The sequence below is a fragment of the Larus michahellis genome, chromosome 10 (genome assembly GCF_964199755.1).
Source record: "Larus michahellis chromosome 10, bLarMic1.1, whole genome shotgun sequence".
NCBI lineage: Eukaryota > Metazoa > Chordata > Aves > Charadriiformes > Laridae > Larus > Larus michahellis.
Genome location: NC_133905.1, coordinates 432,648 through 448,064, shown reverse-complemented (window position 1 = coordinate 448,064; position 15,417 = coordinate 432,648). Strand labels below are relative to the sequence as shown.

General features: G+C 40.7%; 1 protein-coding gene across 1 annotated transcript in view; it reads left to right on the top strand.

The window, feature by feature from the left end:
- Positions 1-11,648: 11,648 nt before the first annotated feature.
- The window catches only part of DCP1A (decapping mRNA 1A), a 38,003-nt gene continuing 34,234 nt past the window's right edge, over positions 11,649-15,417 (top strand). Inside the window, exons 1-3 of the mRNA XM_074603211.1 lie at positions 11,649-11,838; positions 12,869-12,909; positions 14,727-14,854. Coding sequence (XP_074459312.1) covers positions 11,704-11,838; positions 12,869-12,909; positions 14,727-14,854 — 304 coding nt within the window. The 5' untranslated portion in view covers positions 11,649-11,703. The remainder of the gene's footprint in view (positions 11,839-12,868; positions 12,910-14,726; positions 14,855-15,417) is intronic.

Genomic DNA, 15,417 nt, shown 5'->3' with positions numbered 1-15,417 from the left:
AACATTCACGGGGTGGCCACAGTCATCATGGCTGTGGACACACTGGAAGGGTCGGCCCAGCCAGCAGTCCTTAACAGCCCACCACCGAGCTCAGGCTGCGTCATTCAGATCTGGGCTAAGGCTGGCAGCAGCTCCCCCTGATTACATACATGTGTGAGGCCCCTAACAGCCATACGCATGTTTGCAAAGTTTCCCATCGGAAAAATAAGTTATGGAGATTTGCAAAGTTCCTCTCTACCATCAGCTCGGTGGAAGTGCAAAGAAAAAAGGCAGTTCCAGTTGAAATAAGAGAAAAAAACTGGGCCCCAAAGAGACTGTAGAAGCCTCAAAAATCCATGAACTAACAGAAGATCCTGCTACAGATCTACATTTTAGTTGCCTTTTTCCTCTATTGCCGTTTTGCTGATTATAATAGCAGTATATATACAAGCCCTGCTGCTACTCTATTCCTTTGGCTACATACAAATAAGCAAGTACTCTCTTTTGACAATTTTACAGCGGAAACATTTTCTAGTATTAGGTTATTTTTAATAAGGAACAGGTTAAAAAGTATCAAAAATAACCTTTTTATGTATAAATTAAAAGAACAAATTCATCTTGATGTCCTATTATATGCCTCATTAGCATATCCTCTTGAATGCTTGATGGCTTTGGGAGCCTTTCAAGAACCATTGCAATGTTGCTTAAAATTACAGTTAAGAGATATCTTAAATAATAATCTCAGTGAACAGTTTGCAAATAGCCCATATACCAGAATATGTTTTTATGAACATTAGTAATTAAATTCTGGCTAGAGATGCAAATGAAAAAAAACAAAGAGAGAAAATATAGACAATTTCTTTATATTCCAGACAAAAACTTGCAAAGTTGTGGCTGCCCCATCCCTGGAGGGGTTCAAGGCCAGGCTGGATGGGGCTTGGAGCAGCCTGGGCTGGTGGGAGGTGTCCCTGCCCAGGGCAGGGGGTGGCACTAGATCTTTAAGGTCCCTTCCAACCCGAACAATTCTGTGATTCTATGATCTTCCTCTCTGAATTTTTTGTCAAGGTTATAAAGAACTAATGGGGATTGGAGTATGTTTAATAAGTCCCTCTCCCTGCTCTGCTGACATGATTGTAATAAACACAATACTTTTGTACAATTACCTTAATTATTATACATTTATTTTTTTCTTTCTTAAAGCGTTTGCTGAAGTGTCCTTATACTGGCAGCCATGCCCACCAGGTAAAGTCTGTGTTTCAGTTACTAGCTTTCACTTGCAGTGGATTTTACTTAGTAGGTCTCTCATTATTTAAAAATAAACAAATAGTCACTACCCACCACACCTCTCAGCAGTTGGCATGGTGCCACTAAGCCATGGAGAGCACTTTGCAGAACTGTGACCGTTAAACAATCATCATGAAGCAGTTTAGGTCCTATAAAAGGTATATCTGAAGTTGAATAAATGTAAAACCCCTGGTACTACAGAGTAATATTTTGGGCATTTTCTAAAGGAGCAAGACTAACAGATTATTGCTCTTTTAACTTCAGCATTCCCTACAGCTGTTTGTAAACCAACAGCATTGCCTAGCTCTCATGTCACAGAAGCTCATGAATCACATGGTGGCCCTGAAGTGCTAAATCTCAAAAGTTTACACAGCCTACTTGGCCAGCTCCCCATTACAGCTGGAATTTAAGTCTGAGTCCAAAAAAAAAAAAAAACCAAGAGAAAACCCTAAACCAGACTATAATGGGAGAATCTCACAAAAAAATATGTGCCGGGGATATTACCAAAGTCAAACGGCCCCCTCCCACACAAGTACATAGCAAAGACACGGCTGTCTGCCTGCCAAGACCTGCCTTCAGCCTGAGCTCCCCTGCTGCTCCCGTGAGGACACTCTTGCTACCGAGAGCTAAAGCAAAGGGCAGGAGGAGCAGTTCGCCTCCCCCCCAGCCCGTCCCGCACTGCCCTTCCACGCACCGCAGGTACACCAGCAGCTCTCCCGCCCTATTCCGCTTACCTCCCAGACATAACCACTTGGGAATTATTCAGGTGACAAGTCCATCAAGAAAACGGAGCTGAGCAGAATTTTTCTTAATCCAAAATAGGCAAAAAGAACGCCAGTTTTATCTCAGAGTGAAAACATTCTACAGAGGCAATTTTTTGTTCTATTTTTTGGTAACTGGTTTTGAATTTTTTTCTGTTAGGGTTAATAGTGGAATCTGCTCATTCCTGCCCTGCAGGATAGTTCGTCACTTCTGGAACTCGGTTCTCTTGGTTGGCAGGTCTGTTTTGTCATGGAAGTGTCAAGCCTCCTAAAAACACTCCGTCTCTGTCTGACCAATGTCAGCTGCACACATGCACACAGGGACAGGGAAAAGGCATGGAAAGTTTGACCTACGCATCACTGATTTCTGTGCCAGCTGTTGTTGGCCACCGATTGCACTCACTGGTAGAGGAGGAGCTGGGCAGAGAGGCAGGAACTGGGTTTAGACCTCCAGGACTGCAGAGCTCATCTGACCTGGCCAGCCCTGGAAGGCACCACGCCAGAAGGAAAAAGCCAGAGGAGATGGGGTCCTTCAGCTGTTTTTGCATACGTGCATTGTTTACACTGCAGCTTTCAAAGTCTATTAAAATTAATTGTTTTGAAAATCACATAGCTTATATAGACTTCAGAAGAGCTAATAATTTTGAAATTGAGAAATAGCCATTGTATTGACCATGAGAGTTTTGAAAGAACCTGTTAGAGCCTGTCATGTAAACTGGTACTCAAGAGGTGTTTAAATAACTATGTGTGATTATTACGATCTATGAAGAGCTCTATGATGAAGAGCTCATCAGCTCTTCAATCCTTACCTGTCAAAATGTATGACCCCTACACAAGCTCTTTGGAGTCATCATTTCAGTACACTAATTCCACATGCAAAAGTAATTTTTTTTGTGAAATACCACTGGGGGAAAATTACTATATGAATGCAGCAGATGATTTCAACACACAACATATTAGTTCTTTTTCCTTTGAAAACATGCCAAAGTAAGCAATCTAATTTGTAAATTAATCTCTAAAGTTACATTCATTTTCAAAATGAAAATTCAGTAAATCCATAGACAGAATTTTGTAGAAAATATTTTACTAGTTGTCTGCCATTTTGCTTTACGCACATAACTGCACACAACCCGTTTGAAATTAATTAAACAAGACGTTACTGCCTTTGTACTTAAATAATTTGTTACTATCAGATCACTTATTTTCTAACACCAGAGTCAAAGGACACGAGCTCCCAGAATTAAAGGCTGCAATTGCACTTCCATCACAGCCCTTAAGGCCTGCCTGAACTCCAGCAGTTTCTTATGCTAAGCTCTCTGCTAGTTTGGTTGCAGATTTCCACAGCATTGCCTGTTAATGCCTTCCCCTTGAACCACCCTTCCTACGCCACTCCTCACGTATCTTAACCGCAGGGCTCCCCAGAGGATCTTCATCAGACAGCTTTATGGCTCTCTTCTGAGAGACTACAGCAAAGGAATTCTCCATCAGCCAGAACTTAATTGGTGAAAAGAAGCCAAATAAGAGGTTAGGATCCCATCCAGTTTATTTACTTAGTCATGATGTAATTGAGCTTCCCTTTTCACCAGTATGGTGACTGCTTGCCCCTTTCCTTAGCCTGCCTTCCTTACCCCCTGGAGGAAGGCCACCACATCCCAGGCTGGCTGGGTCTGGGTCTGCGCCAGCATTTCAGTTCAAAGCAGAAACACATTATGTATTCCTGACCGCAGCAATTAGGGGCAGAATCTAGCACACAACAGACATTAAATCCACCTGGTTATGTCGCTCTTGGACATGATGCATCCTGGAGAAAGCTGACAAAGCAAACAACAAGAGATACATGTGCTTACACCAAGAATTAACCGGTGCTGTGTCTGGCTACACGTGCGTATCGTTCAGTTTGCAGCCCAGCCCCAGGAGGCAGATGACCACCCAGGGAAGGCGTCAGGTGGCAGCGAGGGGCCTGAGGAAACCCACTGTGTGTTCCTGAACCTATTCCTTTGTCACCTGCGGTATGAGGGTGGCAGCAGTCAATGCAGTTGCTGCCCTCCCCTTCAAACAAGGTCTTGTGATTGATCAGCAATCCGCCAGCCCTACCCTGCCTGAGTGAAACATCGTCACAATGACTTCTGTGGATATTACTCCCCAAAAAAGTATTTCAATGAAATTTATAATGATGAGTAAACACATTGTACTCATTTTATGCCTGGGAAAACAAAGGTACAGAGAGCTGAAGTGGTTTAATAACCTATGAAATGAATGCAGATTTACTGATTCCCATTCCTCTGACACTGGACAACCTAACAAGCACCAAAAGCAGACGAAATTGCCTGGCTGTTTTACATTATATTTGTTCCCAGCCATGCCTGAAAAGTTCTAGAAGCTATTAAGCTATTTACTCTCAGAATTGTGTTGCATCCTCTTCATTAGTGCTGTACCACATCAAGAAAAGCCTATTGAAAAATACACATGTGGTCATAAAAAATTTATCTAAGATGATTGCTATGATATGCATATTTTGCAAGAAGACCAGCTAAAAACATTAAAAAGGAATTCTGAGTTGCTATTTTACAGCAAGGTTTCAGAGATAAAGCAGCATATAAACCCACATTATAAAATTTATGTAATAGTCTCAATATGTAAAGGGCTAGATAAATAAAAGCATTGAAAGTGGCTCAGGAACCTTAAAAGACAGAAAAGGATGCTTACAAGAAAACAAAAATATATGCACACAATAATGCCTTAAGACTGACATGGTATATTTAAGGTAGATAAAACAAGCATTAAAAATTGTCTGAGTTAAAAACTGCCGTAGTTCTACTAAAGTAGCTTTCTCAAGGTGTCTACTACTGATGCACAATTATTCCTGATGTATTTCTCAGTTCTGTTCAGAGCAGAACCTTGCTAATCTAATTGTCCTTTTTTTTTATCTCTGCAGTCTATAATCCGTACCAGGAGAACAGGCTACTCTGCCTTGTGATAGTAATTGCATATTGGTTTTCCTACTGTTACTGTACCAATAAAACAGAAACTAAATGTAAAATGAAACAAGCAATAGGGAATCCTTGATGGCGCACCTTTGCTTCTGCAGTATTTTGTCCAATTGCTAATTTGCCACAATGGAGATTTGCAATAGACTACATCTCCAGAAATGAAATTAGTACAGTTCTAATATATTCAGTAGCAGGCGTTGCAACTACTGTTGGATAAAATATGAGAAAACTGGCTAAAGATATATGTTCAAAGCCCTGTATGTTACATTAAGTATATAAATCAATAAAAGTCAGGCTGTACACCTACGTCTTAATGTACTTACAGAGGCTGCAATCACTGAAAGGCTTGTATTCAAAAATAAGTTGCATTTAAATTTTTGCCCAAATTTAGCCAGGAAAAACACATTACTGGATATTTATGAAAAATGCACAGTCCCAGGAATAACGTTTTCTCTCTAGTTCTGATTTATGTCAATAATAAACTTCCCTCTTTACTCCGTTCAGTGACAGATTATAACTAAGGGTGAACATGACATAACTGCTGAGCCAAACCTCTGTGCTTTAGTTAAAGAAAGTTAATTTTACCTCTCTAATTCCACTACGTACCGTTGTCAGAGAAGAGCTGTCATATTTTGATGCAAATTCCAGCAATTTACATGTTTCAAGCTGGCAGGCAATGTCTTCCTAGGAAAAATTGCCACCCTTCCACAATCCCCTGTGAAACGGCAAACCAGGTTAGAAAGATAGAGCAGATTGGATTACCTGTCTGCGCCAGATCATTGTTTCTAGGAGATAATCCATAAATGATTAATCCTTCTAATGTTCTTGAGCAATGTAAGGAGGGCTGCCTGTGACCTATTTCAACCTTTTGCACTGTTTTTGTGGGAACAGCTTTACTGTATAAATCAAATTGAGTATTTTCAGTCTCTTGGTTTTATTGAATTTTAAGTGTAATTTAATGCCTTTTCTTTGTTCAGTAGTTTTTTAGCATCTCTTAGAAGGACCACAACTGTTAGTAATACTCATGTCCAAAATTGCAGTGAACACATAGATGGCTAAATGTTTTTTTATGTCATTTTCCTCGTACGTTATTAAATTACATTATTTCAGTAATTCACTATTGTTTTTAATGCTTCCTGCTTCACATTTTCTAGAACATTTTGCCAGTTGTACAAGGAGAAAAAAAAAAAGAAAAAGTCATCCATTCCTGTTACAGCATCACGACTGCAACTATTACATGAAAAAATGAGACCAAAGTAATTTATCGTTAAATTCAGATTTCAGTATTGCAACATCTGAGAAACTCAGATACTCTGCAAAGTAGTTATGTATTATCTCTGTTTAGGTACAGTACAGAAATAGGAAAAAAATCCCATACCTACAGCTGGGTAAGTCATCAGTCCCAGAACTAGTTTCCTATACCTCGTCACTTCAATGTGATGACCCTCCGAAACCACGAGTTGCTTTATGCACCAACCTATCCCACGGAGCTTAATTGTTTAGATTACCACCGCTCCGTAACCATTTGGACTGTACACGCTCAAAAAAACCCCAACCCTGTTGACAAAACCCAGGCCAGAAATTGTCGCCTTTGGTGTGAAGAACTATAGAAACACATAGTTGGCTTATTTCATAATTCTGACTTAAATAATTGACTTGGCAGAAGTGAAGTGGTGCTGCTCTCCTGAGAAAGGTGAGAGAGAAATGATACAACAGTGTAATGGAATAATTACCTGAACTAAAAGGCTCTGCACAGAGGTCAGAACAAGTATCTAAAGGTCGCCCCAACACATATCGTATCACCTGATCCTAAAAAACAACAGGGAAGGAGACACCGTAACGTCCTTCAGTAACTTGTTGTATTGCTTAACAATTCCTACTGATCAGGATTGTTAGGATCCAGCCTAATTACTTTTGCTGCACATTAACCTGATTTCATTTTGTCCCTTTGCCAGCAAGTGTGGAGAACCAATTTCTGTAACAACCTTTTACACATCAAATGTGTACACTGACATGTTCTTTTTTTTTTTTTTCATTTCTCTTTCTTTTGACCCAGCAACACAATAATTTCTTTTGTTTTCTCTTGCAAGGTATGTGATCTACATCTTTTGCCATTCCTCTAGCTTTTTCCCTGGAGTCTCCTCAGTTTGCATACAATTCCTATTTAGTGTATCACTCAAGTAGCGCATTATTAATTGACAAATTTATCATGGAACTAATTACTAAAAAAACGAAGAAAATTATAGTGGTTGTACATCTGGTGGTATTTTATCCTGATGGCAACGAACAAGTGTTTTAACAAATTTAGTTTTGTAGCCAGGCGAAGACGGATAAAAGGAAACTGATTTGGTGACCAACAGGTACTGCAGAGTATCCAAATTCTAACAGCTCTCAGTTAAAAAGGAAAAATGTTGCTGCCCTATAGCACTGTGATGTATAACAATTTAGAAAACTTTAATTTAAAGGTGGAAAAAGTTTTTACAGCTAAAAATATATACCTGTCACCATGAATATGCAATAAGGTACTTGCGGATGCAGCATTAGTGTGGAAAGAGCATACAGTGAGTTGGAAGACCTATGAAAGGCTTATGATCCACTCGGCACTCCAAAAGAGGAGAATAATTGCCAGGGAAGGTAACTTTCCTTTATGTACATAAATATGGTATAAACTGATGTTGAGTAGCATACAAGGCCATTTTGGTGCTATCCTCAAAAGGTGAGATTTTTACAAATCTCACTTACAAAGAGATGGGTCATAATCTCTAACTGTAGCAGTTTTCAGTTATCCTTCATCAGCCTGGAGACTCACCACAGGAAGAACTAGTTGTACGGTGAAGTACAGCAAGGAGACTCAGTATCAGGAACTGTCAGCCTCACCAATAGCAAAGATCAAATGTGCATCCACAGTAGAGCAAAGAATACGACAAAAGTAAACACTGTAATAAATAATAAGCAAATAAAAATGCTCAAGTAATGCCTCCTGTGAAATAAAATGATTTTTCAAACAAAATGTCAACCCTTGCAAAATTCTAGCATCCCCACAGACACACCCTTGTTGTTTTAACCACTTCAAAATAACAGACAAATCAGCCTCTCATAAAAAAGACAGGCTAAAGATTTGCAGGCTTGCTCAGAGAATTAAAATGCAAAATAACAGTTCATTAAGTTATTGAATAAGGAAGTTTATCATCAGGACAATTTGCCCTAGCTAGGACTAAGCCCAAATAAACAGTCTGTAGAATTACAGCCATTCTTATTGAAATCTAAGGTATAGCTAAAAATGCAATTACTAATAAATAGCCCAAGAATTGCCTGCTATTACAATTCAAGGAAAGACATCCGTAAGCAAACCAATAAAAAGTGTGAAATTTGCAAAACATGTCATGAAACCAGAAACTTCTGACAATTGTTTCAAGTGGAAAACAGCAAAGATAGAATATGAGCTCTATGAGTCACTCAGATTTCCTGGACTCCACTGGACCCGAATTCAACTTTTAGTAATAACAGAAAATGCACTGACTGGGAATGCTTACTGCACTTCTCCATCATCCTAACAGCAGCAATATATTCTTTCCTGATGATATTCAGCTAACAAGGGAAAAGCAAGAAACTGCAGACTAAAGAAGACTATTTCTGTATGAAGTCTGAAAGGAGTGACTGCAGCCCAAACAAACTGTGGGAACAGGTAAGTAATCTGCAGCGTGAAAAACAGGGGCCAGAATACGAGTTTGTATAACGTAACTGCAAACAGCAGAGCAGACATCAACAGAGAGACCCAGCCATGCTGTCACAAGCGACTGAAGGCGTAAAAGAGGGTCTTTATTATTTCACCTACCTTAATACTAACATATATCAAGTAGATAATAGTACTTAGGGTAATAAATCATCATATCCCGTCTATAAAACCCCATATGAATAACTGAAATATAGAACATAATGTTCTCTTCACTTGTTGAAACACAAATGGAATTTTTCCCACTCGCGGAGAAAACACCAAAAGAGCATTATGCACATCAACCCACTTCTGCCTGGTTCAGTGCAAGAATCAGCAATAGAAGGCGATAGATGAACATTTCCCCAGCAGTAACTGCTGTGTAGGTTCAAGGGAGGACAAAGAGACTTGCAATATACAATAATCACAGAACAAGCCTGAATGGATACAACCAACATTTCAGTTTACACTGAGGTCACAGCTTGTGTCTAAGTATACTATATACTTTGGTGTGCTTCAAGGTGGAGGAAGCAGATGGCAGGCCATATGACTCATTTCTGATATAAAATATTTTATTCCAAGGCAACAACAGCGAAGATGGGCAGGGAGAACAAATTCACTAAAATGCAGGACTGGAATTAGCAGATGAAGGAGGAAAACAATCCATAACCAGAAACCACCGCTTCTCTTTTTTATTGATGCTCCTCATGTTTCACTTTTAATTCAAGATGAAGTCAAGGAGTTTTCACACTTGAGAAGATCTCGCACAGCAGAAGGCTGTCCTTTGCCAATAAGTTTTTTACTGTGAAAGATACTTTTGCTTTACAGCAATCTCGCAGAAAGGAGCGGTTTGGTGCAGATGTTTAAGATGTCATTTAAAACCAGCTCTTAAAAAAGTTTTTTCTTTCTGTTTCATTTGAGTCCTTACAATGTCAATTGTCTCCTTAGAAAAGATTCTTTTCAAAGTTTACCTTCGTTACGCTATTTTTTCCTAATCTAGAGTGTTACTGAATAATAACTAGACATTTTACATCACAGTATTTTTGGCATCATACTGTCATTCTTTGCCCTTGATGGGAAGTTTTATGTACTTTACTAACAGAAACAGTGAAAACCCAAATTTTATGGATTAGATTGGGCCCTCCTGTGGCATAATCATTAGAAGGGGATGGAAGATTTACAGACCTCTAAGACATTCTCTATTTTTTTATTTATTTTTTTTTACTGATCCTTAGGTCTTGGGATTCAGGGTTGAGTTACCAGGATGAAGTACACAGGAATTTTGTGTCCGGATTACTTTTTTTTTCCTAATAAATGTCTTTGTACTAGAACTGTTTGACACCAAAACAGGTAAATTAATATTTTTTCCAAGAAGTTTTGCTTTGATAATTTAAAAAATTATATTAAACTTGAACTTTCTGACTGCTGGTCAGAAAGATGTTTTATGGAACCACACAACTGCTGGATCCTTCCTTATGGCTTGTGCATTAAACGTCTGCCATTGTGGGTGAGGACTGTACCCTAAAGCTGTATTAAAATCAGAAGTATGTCCACCTGCGATGGAGAAGAACATGACCTGTGGTAAGACAGAGCTTAGAGGAAATTCTTTATGTTCTCAGAAGGGTCACAAGCTTGTCACAAACATGGTTTTGTTTAGAAATTTACAATCCTGTTTTTTTCCTGTCAGGTAGCACAAAATGCTACAAAGATAATTGAATCTCAGTGATGTTATCTTGGAAATTATTCATGCCTTGGTCCTAATAAATATTCTATACTTTTCCTGTTCTGAAAATCCACTAACGATTAAAAAAAATTGCAGGAAGAAGGCTCAGTGCACTGCATGTTACCCTGTTCTTGTTCCAGCAAACTTAACTATGTACTACATAGAACAGTTGGTATGTTTACGATACCTGAGAAAAATAAAGTATTTAGTTCTAAAATTCTTTAAAAATATTGAAAATTCCACATCCCACTGCAGACTGTGAAATAGTCATATACCAGATAACGATGAACATGTGAACAAACCACATCACCGCCGAAGTACTGGAAGATAATCCCTCCAGCCTGTGCACTGCACTTCATATGCCGGCCTGCAGTAAACTCAGAGCCTTTGTATTACTAATGTCAGTAAATAAATAATAACAATAAAAATAATGACCTCTTACGGTGTAAACAATACACAGATCTTTAGCTGAATCTGTTCCATTGAAATGAAGCTATTTCTCTTCATGACATGCCTGGATGTGGAGAGACAACTCAGAAGTCAAGCCAGGGTGCCCAGGGCGTAGGTACAGGGCGTGGAGCTGGGTAGAGCGGCTGGTGGGGTCCCTTCTTCAACAAAGGACTAGGAGTCCTCTCCTCACGGCATTGTGAGAGCTGAACCGAGGGACAACGTGTCTGACAGAACCCTCCTGGATGGAGCTACACCGGCTGAAGCGGAGGGCAAGCGGCAGAGATGGAGCACAGCGTGGGGGGTATGGCAATGGTCGGGGTCTTTGGATGTTTAGCAGCATGGGAGCGTGGAGGCCATCGCTCGGCTCTGACAGAGCTTGGCCAAACCTTGCAGCTGATGGAGGCACAGCCACTGTCGGTGCCTGGCAGCACCGGGGGACACTCCACAGCCCGGCTGCCACGCGTCCAGTTGAACCCCGTAAAGCTGTTTTTCTGCCCAGCCGCTGGTCTGTGGCTCACGACCCTGTGCCACAAGGCCACTGACCCCTCTGCGGCGGTGGTGCCTGACCGCCACCCCTCAGCCCTGGGACACGCGTGTCGGCAGGGGCCGGGGGCCGCCTCGGGCACCCCAGGGCCGGGGGGCACCGCCAAGGCTCCCCGGCCCAGCCAGGCCCCGGCAGCCTCTGCCGCGGGCGGAACGGCAGGCGCGGGGCTCGGGATTCCGGCCGGCGGCGGGGATGGGTGCGCCGGTGACACGGCGCGGCTGCTTCTTGCCCTCCCCCGCCGGTGGCCGCCGGGATCCAAGATGGAGTCGGTGAGCAGAGCGGGGCAGGAGATCAGCCTGGCGGCCTTGAAGCAGCACGACCCGTACATCACCAGCATCGCCGACGTGACCGGCCAGGTAGCGCTCTACAGCTTCAGCCCGAAGGACAACGAGTGGGTAAGTCCGGAGGAGCGGGTCCGGCTCTACCCGCAGCCGGGCCGGCCCGGCGGGCGGTGCGGCCCCCGGGCGGACCGTTCGCGCCGGGGCCGGGGCCGGGGCCGGGGCCGGGGCTGGGGCTGGGGCTGAGGCGCCGCGCCCCAGCGGCCGCCTGTCCCGGCGCCTCCGCGGGGGGCTGCGGCGCGGGCTGCCCTCGCCCGAGGGGAGCTTTGGGGGCTGGGTGCCTTCCCCCCGCCGAGCTCCGGCCACGGGGGGCGCCTGTGCCGGAGGGGCGGGGAAGAAAGGAGAGGAGAGGACCGGCCCTTGGCGGCCGTGGCTGAGTTGACTTTGTTGGATTATTTTTTTCTGAATTGTAATTTGTTGTTGCTCATGCGTGTGGAAGAGCCCTAAGTGAGGAGGAGTGGGATTTAAGAAGTGTTAGTATTCATCATTGCATTAAAACACAGTTTCTGGTCGACAGCCGGTTTTATCGTGAAACTATAAAAATGGAAATAATGTGGAAGTTCTTGTCGAATGCAGTGCTGGGGCCGCACACAACTCTGTGCTGGTCACACACACATGGGAAAGGCTGCTTGGAAAATGGAAGTATGAAACAGCTGTGGTCCATAGTTAAATTGTTTTGTCATTGGCTGTGCTGACGTTGCCATCGTTGAAATAACAGCTGGGGGAGACAACCCGACTGATGTTTGCCGAGACATGGACTAGCTATGGACTATGCAAAATACGGAGCTGTGAGAAAGCTGTTTGTATCTGACTGGTCAGGTTCAGCATAGGAAAGTTATAGAATGCTGTATATCACATCATCAGATTGATAGCATGGGCAGTATCTTCTGGAAATTGATTTAATTACCTTATCTTACTAAGTAAAAATAGATGGTCTCCAAAAATAAGAGATCATCTTTTTAGTTCTATGATGTCAAGCCTCATGGAAAGATAAGGTTATGGTAAATCTCTAGTTAAAGTGCTATGCAGAAGCTACGTAACTGTGTGAACAATTATATCCTGTAAATGCAATTGCTGTCTTTTGTAGGAGAAAACCGACATAGAAGGGACCTTATTTGTATACAAAAGGTAAGGGGTTTCTTGTGGTTTTTTTTGCCTTTTCCTTCCTTAAGAAAACAAACCTCAGGTGGCTTCATGTGTAGCTTTCATACTGGATTTCCTGCATCCATTAAACTCATAATTACTTATTTGTCCAGCTGTTAATGTCTGTGTACTCATTTGAAAAAGAATAAACTCCACACATAGGTGAATAACTCTGTCAAAAGCACTTAAAAGTACTGCTGAAAAATGATAAAACTTGATGAATGCTGCACATGTATCCACACAAAAATCTAATTTATCAAGCTTATTTTGTTAATCCAATAGTTTTTGTTAATATACTGAGTCTATTAAATGCTGTCTTCCTTTGTCTCTGAAAATCCATAAAGTTGATTATGAAAACAATACAGATGACAAATTAAATAATCTGTCCTAACTTAATTTCTGCTGTTTCCTGACAGTTTTGTAAATGGACAAAGTTGCCTAAAAGCTGGAGATCTGTTAGTGCATAGTTTTGAGTGCTACTTGATTTCTTCATCAAATCCATGAAAGAAATTTCCAGTTATATTGGATGAGGGAAAAGGGTGTGGGGGAAAACCAGCACATAAAACCAATCATGGATTTAAGTTTTAAATTACAGGAAAATAGATAATTTAGCCATGAAATAATGCTCTGTTGAATGTAAAAAATATAAATAATGCAGGCTTAACCCGTCCTGAAACAGACTGTCGTAGACTAGGTGATTACAATATTTCATCCTGGCACTGCAAGGGAATACTAGTAACCAGTTCCTGTCTACTTCGCTTAGCTTCAAGCTTAGAAATACTTAGCATAAGAAAACCCACCAAGCTAAAACCCAAAAAAACTAGGTGAAAAGCGTTCTTGTGATTAGCTGATTATTTCAAACAAGTTCTGATAGGTACATTAAAAGACTAACTCGTGATGGTAAGGATTGTTTGCCTGCTCCTTAGAAGCTCTTGACAGATTTTGTTGTTGATCATTCGGTAAAGATGTTACAGAATTGTTACTGAAATCTTAACGCTAGTTGATTATATCTGATTTTTTACCCTGCCTTTATCGTGCTGCTGAGTTGATTATATGACTGCTTTCAGGCACAGCTGAGTATGTTGACATGACGTTCATGCACCAAGAGAAAACAGATCTAAAACTATCTTGAACTCTCAGTGCTTGCTTGCCTGATGTTTTGTTTTTCCACCTGGTGTCTAGCAAAAATCTAGGTAATAAAAATTGTTTCACTAAGCAATACAATTCTGAATAATTTAATAGCTAATTTGAGGACACTGGGTTAAGTCTGTATTTTAAGAGTCTCCCTTTAGGAAGAAATTACTGCTTCTGGTTCCCCTATAAGTGTATTTCATGTTATTTAAACTAACATCTCTTTTTATTGCTGCACCTATTTACAGTAAGTTAAATGTTGCTTCGTAAATGGTTTGGTTTTTTTCTCCTCTAATAAAAGATTCTGAAATGCCTCAAAACTATCTCATGTGAAGTGTAGAATGCACTTGCATTTTAATCCTGGACCTGCCCCAGGTTTTCTTTAATAGATTTTTTTTTTTTTTTGAGGTATATCTTTGATTCAGCAGTTTAGCAGTGTAGAACTGTAATGTTTATCCTAATCCTACTTTGAGTTAAGTGTAGTTTTAAATTGAAATTAGTTGACATGCCAAGAAATGGTGTAGAAGAACAACTACTAGAGCTTCAGGACTGCTAAAGCTTCAGCTAATAAAGCAATGGGGACTTGAAGATTAATTCATAACTCTGTGTCAGAAAATTGTATACATTGATCAAGGTATTAATCCTTGTCTTTGTTTTAATTGAAACAATAGGTCAGCTTCTCCTTATCATGGTTTTACGATAGTGAATCGACTGAACATGCACAACTTGGTAGAACCAGTAAATAAAGATTTGGAGTTTCAGCTCCATGAACCTTTTCTTCTCTACAGAAATGCTAGCTGTGAGTATGACTTTCTTTAATCCATAGAAACTTCATGTTCTGTTTTGGAACCTAGACCACTTCTGATTACCGTGACGTCTGTTTCAAGTATACTGTAATGGGACAGGTTCCAATGAAATGTTTGATGATGTTTTCTGTCTACAGTGCTAGGTTTACTTAAATAGCTGTATTATATTATGATGATCACCTGCTTTCAATAGAAAGAGGATATACTAACAAAGTTCAATATTGCTATGTTTTTTTTTAATTAAATATCTGATAGGTTTAATCTAAACACATACACAGTGCTATTGCATTAATAAAAAAACTATGAAAGAATAGTGAAGACTGATAGATTTTGAAAGTATTTACCACCAAGAATAGTTCTAAGGACTTCCTCTTTTGCAAATGGGAAAATTAAATATTAATCATTAGCTGCCTGAAGAAGTTGAAAATTGCTCAGCTCTAGGTTGAAGGTTTCTTTCTCCACAGTGGGTTTTGGACTCAGGAGATAGATGTCTACACTAAATTTCCTGGAGTCTAGACTCCAGCAAGTCTGGCTGTTGGGATAATTGTTATACACA